This window comes from Vanellus vanellus (assembly GCF_965231255.1).
Source record: "Vanellus vanellus genome assembly, chromosome: 1".
In the NCBI taxonomy this organism is placed as follows: Eukaryota; Metazoa; Chordata; class Aves; order Charadriiformes; family Charadriidae; genus Vanellus; species Vanellus vanellus.
The window spans coordinates 89833653-89857098 of NC_138905.1; the positions used below are offsets into that span (position 1 = coordinate 89833653).

General features: G+C 43.1%; 2 protein-coding genes across 2 annotated transcripts; one reads left to right on the forward strand and one right to left on the reverse strand.

Moving 5' to 3' along the window:
* Positions 1-706: 706 nt before the first annotated feature.
* On the forward strand, positions 707-4595 carry DUSP12 (dual specificity phosphatase 12). The gene is made up of 6 exons (XM_082487488.1): positions 707-1023; positions 1112-1225; positions 1324-1442; positions 2466-2562; positions 3154-3340; positions 3904-4595. Exons 1-6 carry the CDS (start codon positions 734-736, stop codon positions 4063-4065), a joined length of 969 nt encoding a protein of 322 aa, XP_082343614.1. The 5' UTR covers positions 707-733; the 3' UTR covers positions 4066-4595.
* A 2322-nt stretch (positions 4596-6917) lies between these two features.
* ATP6V1A (ATPase H+ transporting V1 subunit A) lies at positions 6918-23197 on the reverse strand (the record flags this gene model as incomplete). The annotated part of the gene is made up of 14 exons (XM_082498488.1): positions 6918-7129; positions 9065-9236; positions 10454-10548; positions 12504-12707; positions 13449-13512; positions 14642-14756; positions 14845-14967; positions 15768-15876; positions 17020-17182; positions 18044-18195; positions 18704-18841; positions 19569-19783; positions 21264-21392; positions 23116-23197. 14 exons carry the CDS (start codon positions 23195-23197, stop codon positions 7037-7039), a joined length of 1854 nt encoding a protein of 617 aa, XP_082354614.1. The 3' UTR covers positions 6918-7036.
* Between the last annotated feature and the right edge of the window lie 249 nt (positions 23198-23446).

Below are 23446 nucleotides of genomic sequence, written 5' to 3' on the forward strand. Positions count from 1 at the left end.
CCCACTGACTCCATGCAGAAGAAACCGGTCACTAGAAAGTCACTCTGACAGTGTTGGAGAGTCGTTTCTCTCTCATCTCCAAAATAAAAATTGTCAATGCAAGACACACAAACAGTAGCAAATGGGGGCCTTGAAACCACAAGACTGACTTAAAAATAATGGGATTTTGATAACATATTGGGAGATTCTTTAATGAGATGTATTTGTTTTCTGAGTGTTTGTAAGGAGGCGGGAGACCCCTCAATTTTAAAAAGGGCAAGGCGAGACAGACACTCGTGGACATGGGGAGGGGAGAACCGCGCCAGTACTCACACACGTGTGAGGATTATTATGAAAATTATGACTTAAATACTGGCAAGGGAAAAAGAAAGTGGTGCCCTGACAGCAGTTCCCAGGTGTCTCATGCCTGCCAAGACCGATGGTTCCCCGCAGGGACTTCCACAGCCGCCGTTGCCGCAGGCCTGGTGGGGCGGCCCTACGGGTGACACCCCCGCCGTCCCCCGCCACGAACGGCATCGTCCCTGCCGCCCTCGCCAGGCGGCTCCCGGCTGGCCCCTGCCGGCGGGGCCGGGGAGAGCAGGGCCCAACGTGCCACCACCCGGCGACAACACCGCCCCCGCCGTCCCCATGGCAACTCCCGAAGGGGCGGCCCCGCCGCCATGTTGGGAGTGGCGGCCGCCGCTCCGCCATGTTGGGGGCGGCGCCCTGCCTGAGCCGCGGCGGGCCTGCAGCCATGTCGGTGGCTGCGGGTTGCCGGGGCGGCGGGATGGTGTCGGTGGTGCCGGGGCTCTACGTGGGCGGCTCGGAGTCGTGCTCGTCCCCGGAGTCTCTGGCGGCGGCGGGGGTGGTGGCGGTGCTGACGGTGGACGCGGAGGAGGGGCTGCCGCCGGCGGTGCCGGGGGTGCGGGTCATGCATGTCCGGGCGCGGGACGAGCCCGGTACCGACCTGCTGAGCCGCCTGGACGACTGCGCCGCCTTCATCGGCGAGGCACGGGCGGGCGGCGGAGCCGCTCTCGTCCGCTGGTGAGGGCCGGGGCGGCGGGAGCGGGGGGTCAGACAGCCGCCCGCTTTCCCCGGGCGGCGCTCCTCACGGCCGGGCTTTGCCTTGCAGCCATGCCGGGGTGAGCCGCAGCGTGGCCGTGGTGACCGCCTACCTCATGAAGACGGAGGGACTCGGCTGGGAGGAGGCCTACGCCGCCGTGAGGGCCGCCGAACCCGACGCCGAGTGGGTCCCCTGCTCCCCGGCCGCCGTCCCCCGCTCCCCGCCCGCCCGGCGCCCCCTCACCGCCGCTCTCCTCTCTTTCCCCTCCTCCACTCCATCAGGGTGAACCCGGGTTTCCAGTGGCAGCTGAAGCTCTACGAGGCCATGGGCTGCGCCGTGGACAGCAGCAGCGCCCTCTACAAGCGGTACCGTCTGGAGATGCTGACGGAGAAGTACCCCGGTGAGTGGCGGGGGTGGCGGCGGGGGCGCCCGCCCGGGCTGCGGGGCCCAGCCGGGCCCGGGGGAGCCTCGGCCTCGAGCCGGGGCACCGGGTGCTGGGAGCGAAGCTTGGGGGCATCTCCCCGAGGAGGGTGGTCTCAGGTCTGTCCTGAAATGAACACGGAAGGCCATGTCAGAGGTGGTTGACTTTGAGTGTTGCCCTCGAAGCGGCCGATCCTTGGGTTGGCTCGGCAAACAGTCACATCGTACTGGCCCTAAAGAATTCCAGCTCCTCACTGGGAGGTGGGGGTGGGGGGTGGGTGTTTGGGACATGCCTGACAACTAAGATTCGCTAGGAACTGCTCTCTATAGCAAAATGCAGAAAAGGTAGAGGTCAATTTGGTATGTTTCCTGGTTTTTATGTACCTGGTGAGGCGTTCACCAGGGTTCAGATGTCCTCTGAAAAGAAGTCAGCAAAACTAAAAAAATAAGAAATGCAAAGCTGAGATAAAGTTGAAATCAAGGTATGAAGTAAACTTTCATACTTTAATTTGCAAGAGGCTGACTATAGTAGATATGTGTGCATATGTGTAATTTTACAATAAAATAATAATCTGCAGTGTTGCATATTCAGCGTGACAGTGCTCTCTCCATTTACGTGTCATTCTCCTTAGCAGTTACATTCGTAAACCAACTTTCTGTACTGCATGCACTAAAAGATTGGCAGAACTGGTCTAACTCCTCCTCTGCCTTTACTTTCTGTTTAAGGAAGAACATAAAGCAAAATGCAACTATTTTACCATTGCTAAGGCCTAATTCTAGATCCCAGTTCTTTGCATTAAGCAAATCCCAGTCGTAGGTATGGTGGGATGAGGCTCTTTCATTTTTAGCTCATCTGATGGAATTGGTGAGTGGGCAAATGAGTGCAAAGAAGGTGGCTTCTGCATGCCATGACTGGGGCAGAGGTGCAGTGCTGTCTTGTCTCACAGAAATGCAGTGTGGCTGCGTTGATCTGATTCACAACTTCGTACTGACCCCTCTGCAGAACTTCAAGACTTGCCCCGGGAAGTCTTTGCTGTTGATCCGACCAGTATATGTCAAACTCCAAACACAGAGGTTCTCTACAGGTGCAGGAAATGCAGGTACTGAACCTTTTATATATCTCCATAAAATGTTATTTCAAAATCAACTCGAGAAAAATAGCCTGGGTAGATCAATGGACATGTCATTATTGTCAGGACATGGATGAGCTCTTGCCTAAGTTTCCATACAGTATATGCCACAAAAAAATAGACAAATAAAAGCACCTTATGAAATACAAAATTTTTTGTTCCTTGAAGTTGTGCAGCACTTGTGCAGTCTAACCTGCTGCATTCTATAGGCAGTCATAATTCTGCTTGGCTCTGAAGTTGCCTGCTCTGAAACCGTAACATCTAGTTTGGTTTTGACATTCATTTTTTCCAGAAGAAACTTCTTGTAGACTTTTGGGGTTTACTACATTTGAATTACCTTTTATAGATTAGTTAAAGTGAAATTGAATAATCCTGCTATTTCCTAAGTGTAGGTTTCTTCAAGTATATGAGCATAGATTTGAAGTTTTAGTAGGTAGGAACTGCTTAAAAATAGTTATATATGAGAAAGCATGCAGCTATTTTATATTGTTTTTAGCTTTCCCCAGTTAAAAAAAATCCAACTATTTAACATCTTTTTTCCTCCTTTGTTGTGGAGGGCAGGCGCGCTCTGTTCCGTAGTTCCAGCATTTTGTCCCACACGGAAGGAATTGGACCGACAGCCTTTGCCCACAAGAGGATAACAGACTCTGCTCAGCTTTGCAGTGATGGCCGTGAAAAGTGTACCTCTTACTTCACTGAGCCCGTGCAGTGGATGGAGCCAGCGTTGCTCGGAGTAATGGAGGGACAGGTGAAGGGGACCATGCGCTTTATTTTTCGGTGTATTTTTTTGCAAAGCAGAACAAACTGCTTGTGTTCCCTGAGGCGAAAGCCCCCACACAAGGATCTAGGTCTCCCAGCCTTTCTGGCATGAATTTTGCAGCTTATGAACAGATTCTAACGTATTAAATATGCTTTTATTAGGAAATGAGCTGGTGATCTTGTTGGACTGAGGACACTAGCCAGGATGTTGGACAGGGTTTATCGGCTGTTTGTTTTTAGTTTGAGATAGAGTTTGTGGGACTTACAAAACCTGTTGTGGTGTCCAGCTGACTGAGGCTTTCTGGAGGCAAAACTGTCCTAGAACCACACCAGGTCCAAGCAGCTGCATTTCCACCCCCTCCCTTTGGCCAGCACAGCTGCCTGCTACACCCCAGGGCTAAACAGCCACACCAGTTTACCTTCTGTGAAGCTTTACAAGGGAAGGAGCTGGCTCAGTGCAGGTTGCCACAATTTAATGTGCCATAGAAGTGCATTTTAAATAGACCTACATCTGCGTACGCCTTAGAGTGAGTCATGTGTTTTCTCTTGCAGCTTCTGTGTCCCAAATGCATGTCAAAGCTGGGCTCCTTCAGCTGGCGGGGCGAGCAGTGTTCCTGTGGCCGCTGGGTGACACCTGCTTTCCAGATCCACAAAAGTCGTGTGGATGAAGTGAGGTCACTGCCAGTTGGTAACTTTCAAGCTGCCAAAACCTGAACTCATCCCTTCCCTTGGTGGAGTTCTTAACTTCCACAGGGAACTGCTGGTTAGCCTGTGGTTACCAGGAGTGAACTTATGACTTCCACTCTCTTGTAATGCAGTGGAATTACTCAAACATCTGCTCTATTTGAACTTTCTGTGTCTCTAATATATATAAAATAGCAAACACTTCCTTCAAAGAGGTGTTATACAGTGGTCAAATATGTACAAAAATGCCTGAATGAGGTTTTTAGTATCTTCTCACTTCATCAACTCCTTATTTAAAAAGATTGCTAACATGTTACTTTTGGGCTGTGGCCAGCAGTGCTGCTTATCTTCTGATCCAGAAGTTCCAATCAAGTTTGTCTGAAAGACGCATCTGACGTTTTAAGAGGTATATTCCACAACATGAGGTACACGGCAGGGAAATAACTTAAGGCTTAGTGAAGTGCCATAAAATGGTACAATTACAATTGTTGCATTAGCATGCATGGCAGCTACTAGCAGTGAAAAGCAAGTTCAGACTAAAAGTTGTATTACAATAAAAGTTGTCCTAAAAATCTCTACACCAAGAGTCTTTGCTACAATCTAACTCTTCCTTTCATGTAATATCTGAGATGATGATGCAAGCTGTACTGGAATGGGAGAACTGAGGTAAAAATGTCTCTACCCCATTGTTGCTTAGAAGTTTAAATAGAGATCACTAAAATGAAGTAAGATTTTAAGGAAACGCAGCATGCTGTGTACACCACTGTGACACAGGTTTAGTTTTATAGAAGAAAACAGGACAGAAAGACCTAATTTAAATCCATTTTATTCTCATTGACTTCAACATTTTTTTAAATTTTTTTTAAACACTATTTCCAGCAACATACATCATGAAATATACAAGATAAAGTAGGTGGTAGGGTTCTGCCCATCTTTTCATTCCTCCCACAGCTGTGGAGGGAAGACTTGCAGGACACAGTGAATATCAGAATCTCAACACTGAAAACAGACACAAAAAAAAAAGACAAAAATATATATGAAACTGTTTGAACTGGTCACACTTCAGGGCCAGGTACAGCACAATAAATATTAGAACTGTATTATCTTAGACATCTTCTGTAAAGTTCATAACATCCTCTATTTAAAGAGATAAGAACATCTGGTTTCTAGCATGAAATGCTACATAGTACAGTGGTGAAGGGTACGAACGATGAGGAATGCAGCAAGGGCTCGGATGGTGACTACTCATTCACACATGCTCATTGGTAAAACAAGCAGCATACACTGAAAGTTTTGTGAACTGTAAACTTAAACCATTCACTACCAGAATATCAGCTGGAGGAGTAGCTCCTTTTGGGAGAACCAAAAATAGTTAATCCCTTTAAGTTTCAACTGGGCTCTCCCTGACAAACAGCAAGTTGATACAATAATGGATGTGGCAGCATTTGGTCCGTAGCATGAGATCCCTTTGCATCACTACTGTTCAAAGCTGGCAGCCAGAGGAAATACTTTGGTGCAGAATGAACACTTACATAGCCATGCCACTGCCACGGTGTCACCGACACGACCATAACAAAGCAGCAGATGTCAGCTGGAACCCAGCTGGGTACAGGGTGCTCCACGGCAAAGCACCACCGGCTGTCACCTGACACAAGCAAGAGGGAGAGACTGGAGAGGGTGCCAGCACTATTCTCTTTCACTCGGCAGCAATGGTACGAGTACTGGGCACCTGCAGTTTGACAGAAAGGCTGCTCTATGCTCATTCCTCAGCTTGTACAAGTTTTGCCAATAAAGAAGCCCAAGACACCGCAATTTTGGCTGCTTGACAGGGTGCTTCCAGAGCACAAGACCAGTTACTGGTTTCTCTTGCACTGTAATCAACAAGGCAGGATTAAATACATTTCGTACTCGTCAGCCTTCCCCCCATTCATCCCCCGCCCCCAGAAGTGTAGCATCAGACATTCCTCTTACACAAGAACTGGGGACCTTCTGTGCCACCGCCAACCAGGCCACACGAGCACAGGTGGAGGAGGAAGGTTAAGCACATGCTTTCCTTTCCTTAGCATGACCTGGGCATTGCACTGGGAGGCAACAGCACTGGCAGACAGAGCACCACTAAGGAAGGACTGTGTTCCTGGTCTGCACACATGGCATCACTGTAACTTGCTATGTGTGTCCTGCAGTACACGGCAGCAGTCACAAGCTTGACAAACAAAAGCAGCTAAATGTCATGGAATTTTATGGAAGGCAAAGAAGGTAAAATTCTGCTGGAAGGTGAGCACCTATGGCTTTCATTTTAGCTGATGCTGAGTCCAACAGTCCTATTTGTATTAAGTAGGAAAATAAAATTCTGTTTCTCCAGTGTACAAAAGTATACTGGCTGCTTGTATGTGCTCATCTTCTAGTTAGTCCCTTCTTGGGGATATCCAGAACTACCACATTTCAATACCAACAGATTCAGCTGAGGGTTGCAGAAGGGATGGAGTAGTGAAGGATTTTTGGTTGTATCAATATGTCAACAGAATATGGTCAAAAAACTCTGTTTGAGAATAGGGAGCTCTACATCATGATAGTCACTTAGCAAAGTGCCAGATGTAAATGCCCTTACCACTGCCAGCTCAGACCGTACCACATGACTGCATTAAGATCTACACCTCCTCTGCCAGAACAGCTCAACTGGTTACATCCCAAGGTGAAAGACTGGTTACCAAGAGAGCTGGGAGAGGCAAGGTGAAATTTTTCCCACCCTAGAAGTGTACAACAGCATTTCCTCACTCAGCCAGGCCCATTCACACATCACTCGCCATTTCAGACACACAAAGCAATGCCAAACACAAACTAAGAGGAATGTTTTGTAAGGACACTCTCCAAGTATGAACAGGGAAAACACAGGGCTATTTATCAACTCAAGTACTGTTGCATCATTCTTGTAAGGTAGGGAAGCAGAGGAGTTGAGATGAGGAATTGAGAGGACAAACTGGAGTGGTCACAGAGGTCGAGTCTAGTCTTCCAGACTGCGAAATGCATTCTGCATATCCTCAAACAGCTGAGCATAGTCTGCCTTGATTTTTGTTTCACCATCTTTGACAGGGTCCTGAAAGACAACACAGCAAATGAACAGATGCATCAGGAAAAGCCTCAGGTACTTAAGATAATGCTGCTTTGCCAGTGCTGTAATTTTAATTTCTCAACCTCAAGATTAACACTTGCTAACTGCAGAGCAGGCATTAGAGCTCCATCTCCGTCTCCTGTCTGTCCCACCAACAGCCACAAGGTTTAAATCTCATCCTCTTTCCGTGTACAGCAAGCAGGCAGAATGGATACCAAACAGAGAATATATATATATATTTTTTTGTGAGCAGTGCTCACTTTATGGAAAAGCAACTGATTTGAAGACGATTTAGTAATACAGCAGGTATTAGTTGATGCTGTGTGACTCAAGAGCTGCAGTGATTAATACCAGCTTCTTTCCCCAAACCAAATTGAGTAAGGACCTTTGACTCAGAAATGCTCTGCTGTACTTTCTTGGGGTGCATCCCCTATAAGTGCAATTACTCTGCTGTCACTTGGAGGTTACTCAGTTCCAATTAAAATCTTATTGTGAAATCAGAACAAGCTCAAGAACATCTTTGTACAGCTTCATTTTCTCAAAATACTTTTCATGAAGGGAAAAAAAATGTAACAATCAGCTTTGCTTCGAGGCTGCAAGGCCTTCCCACAAGAAGCATTAACTGCCAGGCTGTGAAATCCGTTCAATGTCTTTACTATTCCCCTCTCAGCACTATGTTCCTCTGTGTCAGTCCAGCTCTCGGGAAACACAGAGGACTTAGATGTGTGGATGCGCTACTCCTTTATTGTCTCTCCAAAGTGCACAGACCGCAGGATACAGGACATTCAAACTTTCATGCCTTTTAGACTGTTACTCAGGAAACATAATTTTCCTTTCATAACTATTACTGTATTAGAGGGCCAGCTCCACTTAACATCTATTCACCCTCTGGATTCCTTTTTCAGCCATGCTGTCCACCTCTCTGCTGTATTCCAAATGTCTTTTGGTGGCCAGGGTTGTAAAAGGTGTATTACTTCCCCTATCTCTATATAACCAGCTCTCAAAAATGCTCATGTCCCCAAGTGTATCTTGTTTCGTTCTTGATGCTTTGAGAATACATACCAGGGATTTGCTTCCCACAGAAACAAGCCAGTACCCTGCAGGAACACAACACCTTGGCACACCAGAACACTTAATTTAAACATAATTTTATCTTATGGTACTTGTTCTTATAAGAGTTATAACAGAGTAAGCATTATAATTCATAGAGAACATAGAGAATATTCCTTAACTACTTTAACATCAGCCAGCATCACAGGTTACTGTCCTACCAGTAACCGCTACACCAGTGTGCTCTGGGTGAGTTTTAGGAAAGCTGTACCCTAAAAAGATGGTTACTGAAGTTACCCACAGCAAGTGCTCCAAGCCAATTGTCTTCTCTTTAGCCCATGTTGAAATCACTCCTCCTTTCCTCTCCTCCTAGTTACCTACCTTAGGCCCTGAAGCCAAACACAGGGGACACCACATATTACTGCAGAAGACTACTGTTTCTTTCCTTAACTTCTATTTAATATAGCTTGATCAACATTTCTATCATTAACTTTTTAGCACATTCCTGGATTAAAACTTTAGGCTGTTTTTATCTGCTAATAGAACATGTTATAATTTTTACATAATTTTGTTATGCCCCCCATCCCCTCCAAAAAACAGGAAAGGCACTCGTACGATTACCACAAATGTATGTAACAAAAGAGACTCCTGAAGGTGGGGTTGGCCAAGGCTCTGCAACCAGATTTCTGTACTGACCATTCCTGTGCTCATGAACTAAAACCAGTTCTTAAGTGTATTCAAAATGATTGCAAAAAGTCTCTGTTCATAGACCTTTGTCTAAGGCAACTGACAACCACCTTTGAGTGACAGCCTTTCAGAGGCACCGGAAGCTCACGAAAAGCAGTACAACCCAATTCCTTACAAACATACCTTGAATTTCATGGAGGTAAGTCTGTAGAGGATTTCGCTCATGTTCTCTCGGATGATGGACCACGTGATCTTATTGTCACTCTGGGCTGTGGTTTCTACAGCACGGCGTGCCATGTCATAAAATGCAATCATATTGGAAAGCATTCCCACTGTTTTATAGAAAGGGCAGAACCTGATGGAACAGAAAAGGATCTGTCAGGTGGTTTTGGAACAGTTAACAGGATGAGCCTTTGCTCCTGCCCTCACAACTCTGAACTCTCACCCAAAAGAAAGAGTGCTAGCCTGCTTTACTCCAGGTATTTTTGATACATGCTGTCAAAGGAGAGAGACCATCCCTAACAGGTCCCACTTTTTTAAACAGGTGAGTCATAGGCTGAAAGAATCATACTTAAGTAAGGTTTCTGAAACAGCACCCAAACACTGGGCAAAACAGGAGAGAACAGGAACCACCGCTGTACAAGCCTCACATTTCAATCTGTGCCAATACTAACGAGAAAGGGAAAACCCCAGAGCAGCCAACAGAATTCCTCCTTCCTGTTTTGTCCATAATGGCAGCAGGCTTCTCCAAGCAGCCTGGGATGACCTGACAGCTCTGCAAGTTTCTTTGCTCAGAGAATGGAAGTGTTTCTATGACAAGAGCACTCCACACAGAAAAAGCTCCATTTTTCATGGGTAGATGACTGCCACAGAAGGTACGTCATTGTTATTTATACAGTACATCATGCTACTTCCTGTGCTTCCCTTCCCCATACAAGCCTGCCCTAGTAACCTAATCAAAGGCACACACCATTACAGAATGATATATGTCTAAATTTTTAGTAATGAAGTATTTCAAGACCTCCTGCTCTACCAGGGGCTGGGGAGTGAGATCAACTACAAAAGGCCCTATTGTCAGGCTGTTAAAACACAAGGATAGCATGGAAAGGAACAACGCAGACAGGGATAATAAGCATTGCACTAGGGAAAACATCCCGTCGTTTTTTTTATGCATCAAACTTACTCAAGAATTATACAACAGTAACGAAAGCAGATTTTTGCAGTCCCCCATGTGTTGCTAGAATAAATAGGAAGACTTTGGGTGTTGACTGTGAAAATAAAGTGGTCCTCTCCTCCTCCTAGGGAGGATAGGAGGACGTACTATTGCAGAAATATTGGCTAACTGAACAACAGATGAGGGCCTGAGAAACTCAAAGGGTGCGACTGCATTCAGAAAAGGTCTGCATGCCTTGGGTAAGACAATGTGAATACACTGCTCGATGGCCTACTTAAGCACAGTTTTTCCATTTGTTTATGGTGAGTAAAACTAATTTCTGCACTGATTAGTTTCCAAGTAAAATAGCTGTCTAAATCCGGACTACACAGGACTATGAGGGCAGAGTCAGAGCTTACCTGTCATAAGGCGTATAACCATTCTGTTGCAAGAAGTCATCTTTTATCAGCTTGGCAACCTCCAAGGTAATTTTATCTGTTTCTGCCAAGGAAGCCTAGAAAAGTAAAGTATGCTGTTAGTTTAGTATTCAAGTTCACAAGGACATGATATGTCCTGGCCAAGAGCTGTTATGTTTGAGTATCTGTTTTCTTCCCACCCTCTTAAGATAGCTTCCAGCAGAATTCTGTCTTTTGGGTATTTCTCACTCCCTGCTATAGAATAACCAATTTAATTGATAGCCAAATTAAGATAGGCCAGTCGATAAGTCTACTCAAAGTCTATCTGACAATAAACAATAGAAAGGAAGTTTATTTTAAGATAATGGAAAAGCCACCAGACACAGAAAATGCATACAGCTCTGCTAGGAGGTACATTGAAACATCATGTTCCTACATAGAGAGATAAATTCATTTTTACCTTCCTCAATCCTTCTGTCCATGGAAGAAAAACTAGATCTTGGCAGGCTAGATCAGTAAGTAATCTTAAGAATTTGATACTAGCCTCCACAGCTACCAATGGGCTTACCCTGTCTGTCATTCAAGAAAAGTAAAGGAGTTGATGGCAATGCCTGTCGCACTGCAGGACAGCCACAGCTCTGCTGCACACTGCTGCTGTTGGCATCACAGCTCACTCTTCTCTGCCTTCATTGTCATTTTGCTAAAGGGGACAGACTGAGTTTTAGGTACCCCAGTTTGCTTTCTAGACAGGAAGTTTGAGCCTTCTTTCACGAGGAAACTAACAGAATTCAGAGCTAAAAAGAAAAAAAAAAAAAAAAAATGTATCTGACTGTTTTTCCACAATTTCCCCTTTCTAAAAGTTTGTTGCAGTTGTTAGCAAAGCCCAGACTGAAAGAAACAAAGATAACATCTTTGAGAACAAGATCACCAGTTCCAGTACTTCTATCATGGGAATAATGCCTAGTTGCAAGCACTGGCTTATCAATATCCCTTCCACACCAAGGAATGGATTCTACCCTGCTCTGTCAACTAATCTTTTAAAACACATTTTTGTAAACAGAAAACTGCAGAAGACCCTAAGATCACACCTCCTTTTCTTTGGAGACACACCTAGAGAGTTCTGCTAGGCAAGATCTGGTGAAAGGCCCCATCTCAACTGGTCTAGAACATCAGTGATTAGGGAGAGCACCAGGACCAAACTTTCTCCAAATAACTGTAGTTAATACATGTTACCACACACTACCACCACCTTGTAAATCAGTACAGCTAATCTGAACATCATGGGATTAAGTTACTGTAAAGTATGTGCTAGGCACCTGTCAATTATCATCTTTACAGTGACAAGCTGAAACAAGAGTTTTCACTGGGTCCCTTTTGAGAGCTCTCAAGGGAAATTTTCCTGTCCAAGTTCAGCTTTTTCTCTCCAAAACAGTGAAGCGAATGAAGGAAATTAAAGAACAGTTGTAAAACTGAGCCATATGTCATGTCACAAGTTTCCACAGAGAAACCAGGTAATCACCAGTTTTTAGAAAAAGCAGACATCACTTCTGTTTCTACAGGCCAGCTTGTAAATGCCAACACCTCTGTTCTGCAGCTGGCAACATGGTTTCTAATAAATTGTAACCCTTCAGATGACTTCAACAGTAAAGATCAGTTTGCGTAATTTCTCTTAGAAAGATACTTCCAATGCAGTACTATCGTACGTTGCAAAAAAGGGCATTTCAGCAAGACTAGAACACTGAAAAAAGTGAAGTTTAACTCCAGCATTAGATGCCCTGCAATCTAATTTACATGAGAAAAGTAGCACCAAGCCAAGATTTACCAAATCTTTGAAAAAGTATTTCTCATTAGAAGACAAATAACATGTAAGAAAGTTGGAATAAAGTACAGTTAGAGGCAGGAGAGTCTGACTTCTCCCAGACCATTTGCCTTTTTTGCATAATGCAGTATATCCATCAAATCTGGTCTAAGACATGGTCAAAAGCCTGCACTAGCAGAAAGGAAATGGAGGATAGCTCATGGACACCACATTTCCTCACAGCTGGTTACTCACCTTACCCACAAGCTGCACAATCTCTGCAAGGTCCTCTTCCTCCTGTAGGATCTCTTTGGCCTTTGTCCTGAGAGGGACAAACTCTGTAAAATGCTTGTCGTAGTACTCGTCCAGGGCACGTGTGTATTTGCTGTAACTGATCAGCCAGTTGACAGAGGGGAAGTGCTTGCGTTGTGCCAGCTTCTTATCCAGGCCCCAGAAAACCTGTCAGAAGCCAGAAAGATCAACCAGTGTTCTAAATCAAAAATGCACCAAAATAATTGAAGGCAATTAAAAAAAAAAAACAATACAGAAAGCAAGTTGGAGCAAATGCAACATGGCAAAGGCTATCACAAATGAAAGCCTGAGAGAAAAAGAAAGCCTATGATAAGTTAACTATAGCAATGACTTTCAAATATACTTCTCAAAAAAAATATTCATCTTTTAAGCTGAATTCAGACTTATTCAGCGGGATACTCCTCATGGGGGAGAAGTCAGCTGTGACAAAGACAATACTGGAGTCTAATTAAGTGGAGGCCTATTAAATCTAAGTCCTTTTCCCAAAACAGGGCTGCAATCATTTGCAAAACACTCTTCTTCCAGTCAGCTGCTCTGAGAATTTTTTCGTGGTTTCAATGTACCTATTAAGAGTGGCTCACTTTCCATCTCAGCCGAGAGCAGCCACATTTGAAGTGAAGCTCAATGGGCAGCAATCATGAAGCACACGAATATTCCTGAGCTGTCAGTGTTGGAAGGAATTGCTACCTTCGTTCTCCTCTTCCAAAGGGATGTCAAACACATCAGTTCAGAGACCATCTCATAAGGTCGCCTTTCCAAAGCACCCTACAAAGCTGCCTGTGTCAAATCAAAGCTCTCACACCCCAGCCACTGGCACAAATGCACTGCAGCACAATCATTTCAAGTCTAACAAAGTAGACAGAAGAGCTGCAACATTGTGGGACATACCTGAACAATACCCAGAGTAGCAGATGTGACAGGATCAGAGAAGTCACCACCTGGGGGAGAGACACTGAGCAGGAAGAGATAAGGAAAAGTTATCAGAATGGCTTCCACAATTTAAACTGAGGTACCGAACACACGACTGCACAGCTCCATGATCACAGAAACCAGAAAAGTCAACACAATTTCAAGTAAGTAATGGATTGCAAGCTTCCACTGCAGAAAGTGTTTGATGCATACCCACACAGGTGTAATATCAAGCATATCATGAAATACAGTTACATCAGTGACTGGTTGATAGTATCAAGGTATGATTTCAGTCACTTTAGCTCCAGTTAGTAACTCTGGCTTGGATTATCAAACTTATCTCAATTGGAACAGATTCAGCAAGCGTGCCAATAGGACATTATGAAACACAGTGCAATGATTATTTTACAGAAAACAATATCCCAATTTGAAATTATTTCAGGTATTCATCTATACAATAACCACTTCAACTTAATTTGGGCTTGACACCCTAATACATGCCTTCCCAGAGATAAGAAAACAATCTTCCAACCTCAAAAACACAATGCATTTGTGTATGCGTGTTGCAGACAGCAGAACTAAGCAGAGCAAGAATGGACTCTAGGTGTTCTTACAGATGCTGGAGGCTCTCCTGAAAATGTGTTGGGGGGAAATTCACCTTTCCCACAGTATGCTATACAAACCAACATAGCCTAGAAGAACATCTGGGGACCACATGCTTTTCACAGTTCATCACAGCTTGAGATATGCTGCTCCGTGTAATTCTACTCTATTTAAGCAAGAGAATCTTGATTCATTATGCCCTCAAGTGCACACACTGCTGCTCTAACTGCCCCTTCCTTCCTGCTCTGAGCATGGTTTGACATACTTTTTAGTGACAGCTCTACCGACATCCTTCTCTGAGCCATTTGCTCCGATTGCTGCAAGTGACTGTGATTCTACACCTCACAGAACTACTTGCCCACATTCATTTTTTCTGCCCCCACGCACAATTTAGCAGTATTTCTGGGTGAACAGAGACTAAATATCTACCTACTCATTCACATATTTTTAGTTCTGCAGCTGCACAGAGCAACAAGACTTTTCTTTTGTCTGAAAAATAGGTACTTTGACATACGAAAACACAGAGTAAGAACTACAGCCAATGCAAAGCAAAGAAATGCAACACTCACGCTCCAACAATGCTGACACTGCCTTCCCTTTCAGGATTTCCCAGACACTTCACTCTGCCAGCTCGCTCATAGAAAGAGGCTAGACGGGCACCAAGGTAGGCTGGATAACCACTGTCTGCAAATACCAACACACAGAAATTGAGTCAAAGGCTCAGAGTTTAAAGAATGTATTTACAAGACTAGACTGAGAAAAGACTACTCACCAGCTGGCATTTCAGCCAGTCGCCCTGAAATTTCTCTGAGGGCCTCAGCCCATCGGGAAGTAGAGTCTGCCATCATACTGACATGGTAGCCCATGTCCCGGAAATACTCAGACAGGGTGATTCCTAGAACAAAGACAACAGCGTGCTGCAGGATACAGTTCAGAAAGGAATTCTATGCTTGTATGTTGTCACTAAGATGCAAATAAGCCAAATTGTAAGTTTACATTTTGATGGAAATAGACACTGAAAGTTACTCATGCTCTTGCTGTTGTCTCTTTTTATTTCTTCCCACTCTCCCCATTTTTGCTTATGAACCACTGAGGCTCATATTACATTCCCATGTATTTCTTTGAAGAGACACAGCAATGCCACTGATGCTACTCTTTGCCTCACTGAAACCATGAACAAAGCCTCTTCTTACTGTAAAATGCCTCCTTCCCTTTCAAACTACCAGAATACAACAGTGAGAAAAGGTCACATTTTATCTTAATTATCTGACAACTTTTCATAAAAAAGAATTTTATAAAAAAAAAAAACCCAAACACAAAACTCTAAGAGGCTGCAAAGGAAAGAAGACAAGCCTGACAGCTCAGAGAGTACTATTTCTGCCCATTAAGTGGCTGTACTTGTCAGCAACAAACTATTCACGAACAAAAGCTTACATAAATTAACACATGGAGAAAAACTACACGAGCGCTGGTGCGGTAAGTTCACCTTCTAAGCAAAATTTACTCAATATTCAGAAAATGTAATTATATACAAGCAAGCCAAGATACTAGGACTTCATGCAGGCAAGGTCCAAAAGGGTTGACTTCTGCAACTAAGCAGGTTTCTTAGTACTAACCATCTCAGAAACAGAAAATACTAGAGCATGATGGCCTGTTCTGCACACACAGCCTTTTTCAGCCTCCTGTTAATCTTACCAGTATAGATAGAGGCTTCTCTGGCAGCTACAGGCATGTTGGAGGTATTTGCTACCAGAGCTGTTCTCTTCATGATGCTTTCTACCTTGCCATCAACTTCCATAGTTAACTACAAGGAAAGAAAATAACAAAAAAAAGGTAACAGTAGCAAGGCGCGCTTTTTTTCTTTTTTTTTTTGTTGTCTGGGTTTTTTTTACTATATTTTTACTATATATTTTTTACTATATACTCAACTTGTATCAAGATACTCTCACAGCTAGTCTACCAAGAGCAGAGACTAGATTCAGTATTTCAGGATGCTATGCTGGTTTGCCTTCCAGACTTCCCACAGCTTAACTCTTTAATGTACATGCCTCAGCCTCAGCTTCTGCAACTGGCATATCCCCATTGATCCCATTCCAATGAGTAACGACAAATCCACTGCGTCAGGAAGTACGTTATCCTCTCTCAGCTTACTAGGTTGGAAGAGCCAAAAATCTTAGCCTCCTGTCATAGGTCTTTTAGGAATCAGAGAGCTCTTCCCCCCCCCCCACTTACACTGATCTGAGTTTGTCTTTCACAACTGGACATAAACCCCCACACTTAACCCAGGTGAAGCCTCAAGCACCTGAATAACAGAATGCATATCCTGACATTTGTGTAGAATTCCACTTCCAAATACCCTGGGCTTTACCTTTTTCTTGGCCACCTCAGCTTGACTTTCTTATCTTGCAATCAATCAACACATCCAAGCCTTTTACCCCTTATTTCTGACAGTGGTGTTTCAACCTAACAGTTCAGACTACCTGGCTTCTTTCCCATATTTTACAGAAGACCGTGCCACAGCTAATTCACTAGCATATAACATCAGGTAGAAGGATTGGTAAACCTGTTGCTGTTTGTATCACCACCCTGCACCCTGTAAATACAGATGCTTAACAGATGGTTAAGTTAGAAAAATTAGAGACATTACCAGTAAAAGGTAAGGTGCTTATAGCTGTGCTAAATTACACCCTGGCACTCTTTTTGGCTTTATTTTTAACAGTTAGAAGGTACACCCAAAACCTAGCCCAGATGTCTATTGAGAGGCCACTGAAATAATTCCTGAACAAACTAAAAGGGATTTCTGCTACTACAGCCAGAACTTACAGCAGTGAGGCAAGTAGATCATTTAAAGTCACCCTACCAATACGATATTTTATTCGGTTGCAATACCGGTACAATAGCAAGTCTTCCCAAGAAGGTTTACTCTCCATGAATTCTCCATACTAACCTCAGGGAAATCTCTCAGTACTTCAGACATTTCATTTCCTCGTTCTCCACAGCCTACGTAAATGATGACATCACTGTTGGAGTATTTTGAGAGAGACTGTGAGATCACAGTCTTCCCACAACCGAATGCCCCGGGAATCGCTGTTGTACCCCCTTGTACACACCTGAGGGGGAAAAAAAAAAAAAAAAAAAAAAAAAAAAAAAAGAAGAGGACTCTTATTTGCAAGGAACTCAAAACCAGCTCTCTCCCATCACAGAATATGTTTTCCAACAAAACTCACTAATTAAAAGCAGAGCAACAGGAGTCACATTCAGTGTTCCGGGTGAGAAGCAAAGAGGTATTTCACTAAACCAAAAGACTGAGGGAATAAACTATCCTTTTCTTCTACTGCCCTTGAAGTATATGAGTTAAGCTGGAACAACAGCAAGACTTTCAGGCTTGAAACATAGCAGTTTTCACAGCTGGAAGCACTGATGGAATGCAAATGCTAAGAAAAGAACAACTGTATTTAGCTGTGCATTATAAGAATAAGCAGCACAATATTTCAGGACCAAAATTACTAACTTTAGTGTCTTGAAAGTTAGCTGCTTAAATGAGCATTGTGTGTTACAGTTAAGTGCAACAATTTTCATAAGTGGTGACCTCGAAGTCATTGGGAACTACACATCCTCAAGACCATGGAAAGAGATCCTACTTATGTGTTCAAATGGAGATACCAAGCTTCAAGGTTCTAGCCTTTCTGTAGGTTTGGGACAATTAGGTTAAGTTTGTGCTTGTCCATTGTTTTCTAGATGAATACACTAGAACTATCTTGTTAAACTTCTCTTCCTTTTTCCACTAGTAGGTTCTCCTGTCAAATACAGAAATATGAGGAATTCAGCTAAATATATGCTGTGATACATAGTGAAAGCTTGGGATCTGTTTGTCCTTAAAAAAATTAAAAAATAATAATGCCTCCTCCCTCTGCTCCCCCCCCCAAAAAAGGGGATTTCTTACACACTAGAAAATAAAAGGTAGTACTTACGGGAAGAGGGCATCCAGGACCCGTTGGCCAGTTAATAAAGGATGATTGGCTGGTAACTTCTCAGTAACAGGACGGACTTGACGTACAGGCCAGACCTGGACCATAGTGAACTTCTCCTTCACACCTTCAAACTCCAGCTCTAGAACAACATCCTAACAGACAGCACCAGACATCTGAAGTAAGAAAACAGCTGCACACTGGCCCAGCATGCAAATTCCACCTCAACTACTCGGCACAGCTAGATCTTTGATACCACCACAGATTCCTCAGAACCTCAACATGCTATCCCCTCTCCCAAGGGAAGGCTCTTTCCCATATTTACAATGCTACTGGGGAAAAATAGTGCAAAATGAAGCTTCAACTAGAAATATGCTTTTGAAGAGCAACTGAATTTTATATATTCATAAGATACCATAGATCCCCACAGAGGTCAGCAAACATGGCACACTGAAGTGCCATTGGGAAGCCATATACGTAAAAAAGTAACTGCACAAGATAATCATGTAATCCCTGCCGGCAGGGTAGCAGAAGCGATCATTAACTTGGACATCTTGTTGCATTAAACACTTTCTAGTTGTCATCATGCAGAACAGGAAAAAGCACATCAGCCTTATGAAAAAGACATGGAATATACCCGCAACTGCTGTTCGGAAGACTTACTGAAGTGTCATAGTTTCCTGGTGGAGCAATGTATGTAACTGTACCCCTGTTCCGTGGGGGCAGCATGATTTTGTGTTTGATAAGGGAGTTTTCATTCACCACACCATAAATATCTCCACCAGTGATGTGGCTGCCAACCTAAAATCAGAACAGGTCTATTAGTTATAAGGGAGAACTCCAGTTTTAAAAAAGAACCTTGACAAAGAATTATATAAAATAACTATAGCTATTAAGTCTAGCACTGTGATTACTCCCTTTATAAATGAGTTGTTACAGCACAGTAGCCCGTTTACATAATTCATTACACTAACAGCACATTGCTAGCAATACTATCTGGGTTCAGGTCACTTTCAAGGCCCAGACAGTAGCAATTACTGACTGATGCAAAGAATTTTCCTCATTTTTTTTATACCTCTCAGCTTAATGTGTTAAGGCAAAGGATAGCACATGCTAACCTGCAGGGTTGGAAAAAAGATGTCACCAAGGGCTAAAGCCGTGACATTTTCCACTTCTAAGGCTATCTTTACCATTTGCCAAATATGCGCTGCATTCTTTTTGCTCCAGTAACACCTGCTCCTGCTAATGCTTAGTACAATTCCACTAGCTTCTTTACGGTTTTGAAAATACATTAAAACTTTGCAAGTTTCTCATATGCAGCAGCAACACACAGTACGTCACATTGAATAAGTTTTGGTGATCCCTGTTCAGTCCTCACTCTCATACATTGCTACCACCTTGTATTACCCCTTTTCACAAACTTAATACAGTGTTAACCATAGCTCCCAGCAGTCGTTGGCACTCTGCTCAAGCTCCAAGCTCTGGGGGTAGAGGAGCAAGAGGGGACAACAGGCTTGTCAGAACCTACCCGCAAATTTTTGGAAGGCGTGAAGTCCCATTTGACGTCTCGACTCAAAGCTGACACATTGACACCTCTAGGGATATAGATACTTTTGGTCAGAGTGCTGATGTCTGAAAGAGGCCTCTGGATACCATCAAAAATAGCTCCCATAATGCCAGGCCCTAGTTCCACTGACAGGGGTTTGCCAGTACGGAGTACAGGATCTCCTACAGAGACACCAGCTAAAGATTGGCTGAGGAAAAGTTCATCCAGAGAAAGGGAAAGAAACGGGGCAGAAGGCATCACATTCACAACATCATGCTCTTAAATCACCTGACTTTAAGGTAATATTTTTATTACTATATTGTCCATCATCATTTGAGAAGCATGTAGGCTTTATACGACACTCAAGCTGAAACTGCTAAAGCAACAAAGTTGCTCATCCTCCAGAGAGGCAAAGTAGGGGTAAATATTCTGCTTTACGGTCATTAGTTCAAGTCAACTATATGGATGAGTTTACTGGAGTGCCAGGCAGCAGGTTAACCAAGTGTCAGGCATTTCTTAAATCTTCAAACCTAGAAAACAGGTTTGATTGTTAAAGTCAGACAATGTTATGAAATATAGAATTTTTTGCTTCAGAATTTGTTAGAGAGCACCACTGTTTTGGCCTGGAACCTTGCAGTCTTTTTGACAGCTGTCTAAATTTAAAGGGAGTTTGTCCAAGACTAGCATTATTTCACTCCTCTCTGATATCAACTTGACCAGTCTATGCACTATTTAAACTCCAAAGATGAGCAATGGAATTCTCTGCAAAGGGCCAGCAGTTTGGCAAAAGGCCCTGCTAGAATGCAAAAGAAACCCCCAAAACCCTATGCAAGACTCAAGAGATTAAATATAAGTTGACTTCAGAGAGCCCTATGACAGAGCCCTCTCATCAGGAACCTAAGAGTAAACTATACTAAAACTTGTTCCATGTACTGATGGAAGGCTACTAGATATTACAATGATGATGCCATCTTAAATGACGATTAGGTACATACAGGAGCTAGTCACCAGTTTACCATCCAGCTCCCCAGAACAAAGCTTTGGGAGCCAGCACAGGCTTTTTCCTAGCCTCTATGAATATGCAGGCCAACTCTTAAGTTTAAAAGAATATGAGGAAAAAAAACAAACACACACGCACATAAGTTAACTAGATTTTAGAATACATGATGGACCGAGATTCTGTAAACACACTGCAGAGGCAAAAAATGTAATCTATTGCATCTAGCAAAATACTTCGCCTAGAAGAAGGCATCCTGCCCACTTTACATTTCCTATTTAAGTGTTATACAAGCATAGTTTTCAAAATCAAAGAAAAAAATGCAACAATTACCGCTTGGTAGCTTTGCCATTTATGGGTGACATTTGTGAAACAACTTCCTTAACAAAAAGCTGTAATATTTAAATTAAAATGAACTTAAATTCTACGGTACACATTATTTGATTTCCACTTAAGATTAAAAAAAAAAAGTCTCCTCAGTACACAGCCAAGCAAGATAAGAATAACCTCAAAACCATCAGAATTTACAAAAGATGTGCAGAACAGATGTTGCTGCCTTACGGCATTGGAAGTACCAAACGTTGGTCCCAGTCAGCTTTGTTCATCATCTTCACCCTAATAACCACCATGTTCCGGACTGCACAGTCTGGCAGGCCTAGAGGGATCAGTGAAAAGGATACATGTTTCTTCATACACCTGAACAGTTGCCAAATCACCTTCCAGTCGGATAATCTCCCCCACCAGTTCACTGTGGCCAACTCGCACCAGCTCGTACATAGCAGCACCTGCCATGTTGCACGCTGTGACCACTGTAAAAGACAGGCACATAGGTAAATGTTTTTCCTGTAGCTCAGGAAATTTACTCATCAGAAGTTTGTAAGAATTGCACAGCTTAAGCCTGGTGTTCACCCAAATCAGAAGTGCATTTTTGACTTCACAAAAGGGATAACGGGGTTGCCACAAATCCTGATATTTCTAGCTTAAAAGGCAAAAGAAAAAGTCTCCCTGTACTTTTCACACTGTTCCTTTATGCTCAATAAGAAGACATTATCAGAATGTAGTAGTTCACAGACAATTCATACTATAATTTCTCTTATCTATCTTGACAGATGGCAAATGTTTAGGGTTTTAGAGACACAGTGAACTTTGACAGACAAGTTACATAGGCACTTTTCCCTTTCAGTTAGCTGGGTCACATTACCATCTGACTAAATTAAAACATGCAAGAAAAATGGCAAAAGCTCACCTAACACCTGGTAGTTACATAAACCTGTGGCTGGGGACCAGCATTTTCAAGTCACTCAAACTTCTGTTTACCTTGGTAGCATCTGGATGCTCACATAACAAACTATCTCCATGTATAGATCAAGCTAAGACGCCTGCTAAAGGCAATACATACCCTTGTATCTACAGCAGCAGATGCCTACAAAGCTTCTAAGGAAACACAATTTTGGTATTTTATTTTGTAGAAAAGCGATGTATAACTTGGGGCATTGAAATTAACTTTCAGCAGATGAAGACTGTTTTACAGCATGTTTGGGGCCTGAAACCTCCTACTGTTTTGAGTCAGATTTCAGCAGGTCATACATGAAGCCTAGCTGCTTTAGAACAAAATTTATTATGTCTTTAATATTATAGTATCAATCTTGCACATAGGGTTCACATTTACAGAAAAATACATTTACCACTTCTTAGGAAAGACAGCTGTATCAGTTTAAAATTGTTTTTATGTATCACTTCTGCAGTTAGGGAATTAGCAGTTAAAGAACAGGTATTTATCTAGGTAGACATGAGCCAAGGGAGTTTCTTATTCATCAAATAAGCTGCATTAACAAAAATACATGCTATTATTCTGTTCTCACATTCCTGTGCTTTCCTTCACCTATTGAAGAGAATGCAGGAGGGAGCAGAAAACCCAGTAGACTCTGCACGCATTCAAAAGCTGTTACCATCAGAGCCTAAAGAAACTATTTAAGCTGATCAAGGAGGAGAAGGAGTCCTCCTTCTCCCATTTGCACAACCACCACACTCTGTCATCTTCCCTGACCCTTGCAGCTCTTTGCTGAGCTCCTCTAGCCCACAGTGCAGCAACACAAAACAGCTTGATGCTGGCAGGGGACTGAGTATTCCAGAGAGCACAGGGTCAAACTACGTATCAGTGAGAACGGACTATGCATCTCACACCCTTTTAGAGAAGTTTAATACACTGGGCCTGCAAATTTCTGACCAAGTTGCTTTATCTTATACAGAAAGCTTACCACCTTTTGTTTTCATTATTATTTTTAATCAGCCTGCTTCTGCACATTACATCTTTAAATAAGATTAATTAGCAGTAACATCTTGTTAGTACATTTCTTAATATTTTATCAGACTATAAGTTAGTTATCCTTCTTAAAAAGTTTCTACCTAAAAAAAGAAAGAGAAGAAGCCCCACCCAGAGCTCAACTATACTTCTCCACTTTTAAGTGAACAAGATTTGCAAGACACTAGATGAAACGGAACATATGATTTCCTTTACAAAATAATACCTACCAGGTCCTGAGACTCCATGGACATAGCCAACAAAAGCCTCTCTGTCCTCATCACGGATTTTGGGTAGCTTGGAAAAGTCCATTTTGCCTGTTCAACTGTACAGAAGGAAAAAAGAAGAGTCAGTCCTCAAAAATATACACATGTAATTAGTTCCTCCTCTTCCTCCCCTCTGCTTTTCCCTTGTTTCCAGTTAGAAAGAATACCGAATTGAAGAATTCTGAACTCATATAGCCTGAAGCATCTTAACCACACTGATTTTAAAGCTATAAAAAGTTAAAAAGTAACTCATTTAAACAAACAAAGGAACTACCATCCCCTGTTGCAGAAACAC

Coding starts and splice junctions, on each gene's coding strand:
- DUSP12 (XM_082487488.1), top strand. CDS start 734: ATGTCGGTGGCTGCGGGTTGCCGGGGCGGCGGGATGGTGTCGGTGGTG. Junction 1,226..1,323: donor GCCGCCGAACCCGACGCCGA/GTGGGTCCCCTG, acceptor CCACTCCATCAG/GGTGAACCCGGGTTTCCAGT. Junction 2,563..3,153: donor TACAGGTGCAGGAAATGCAG/GTACTGAACCTT, acceptor TGTGGAGGGCAG/GCGCGCTCTGTTCCGTAGTT.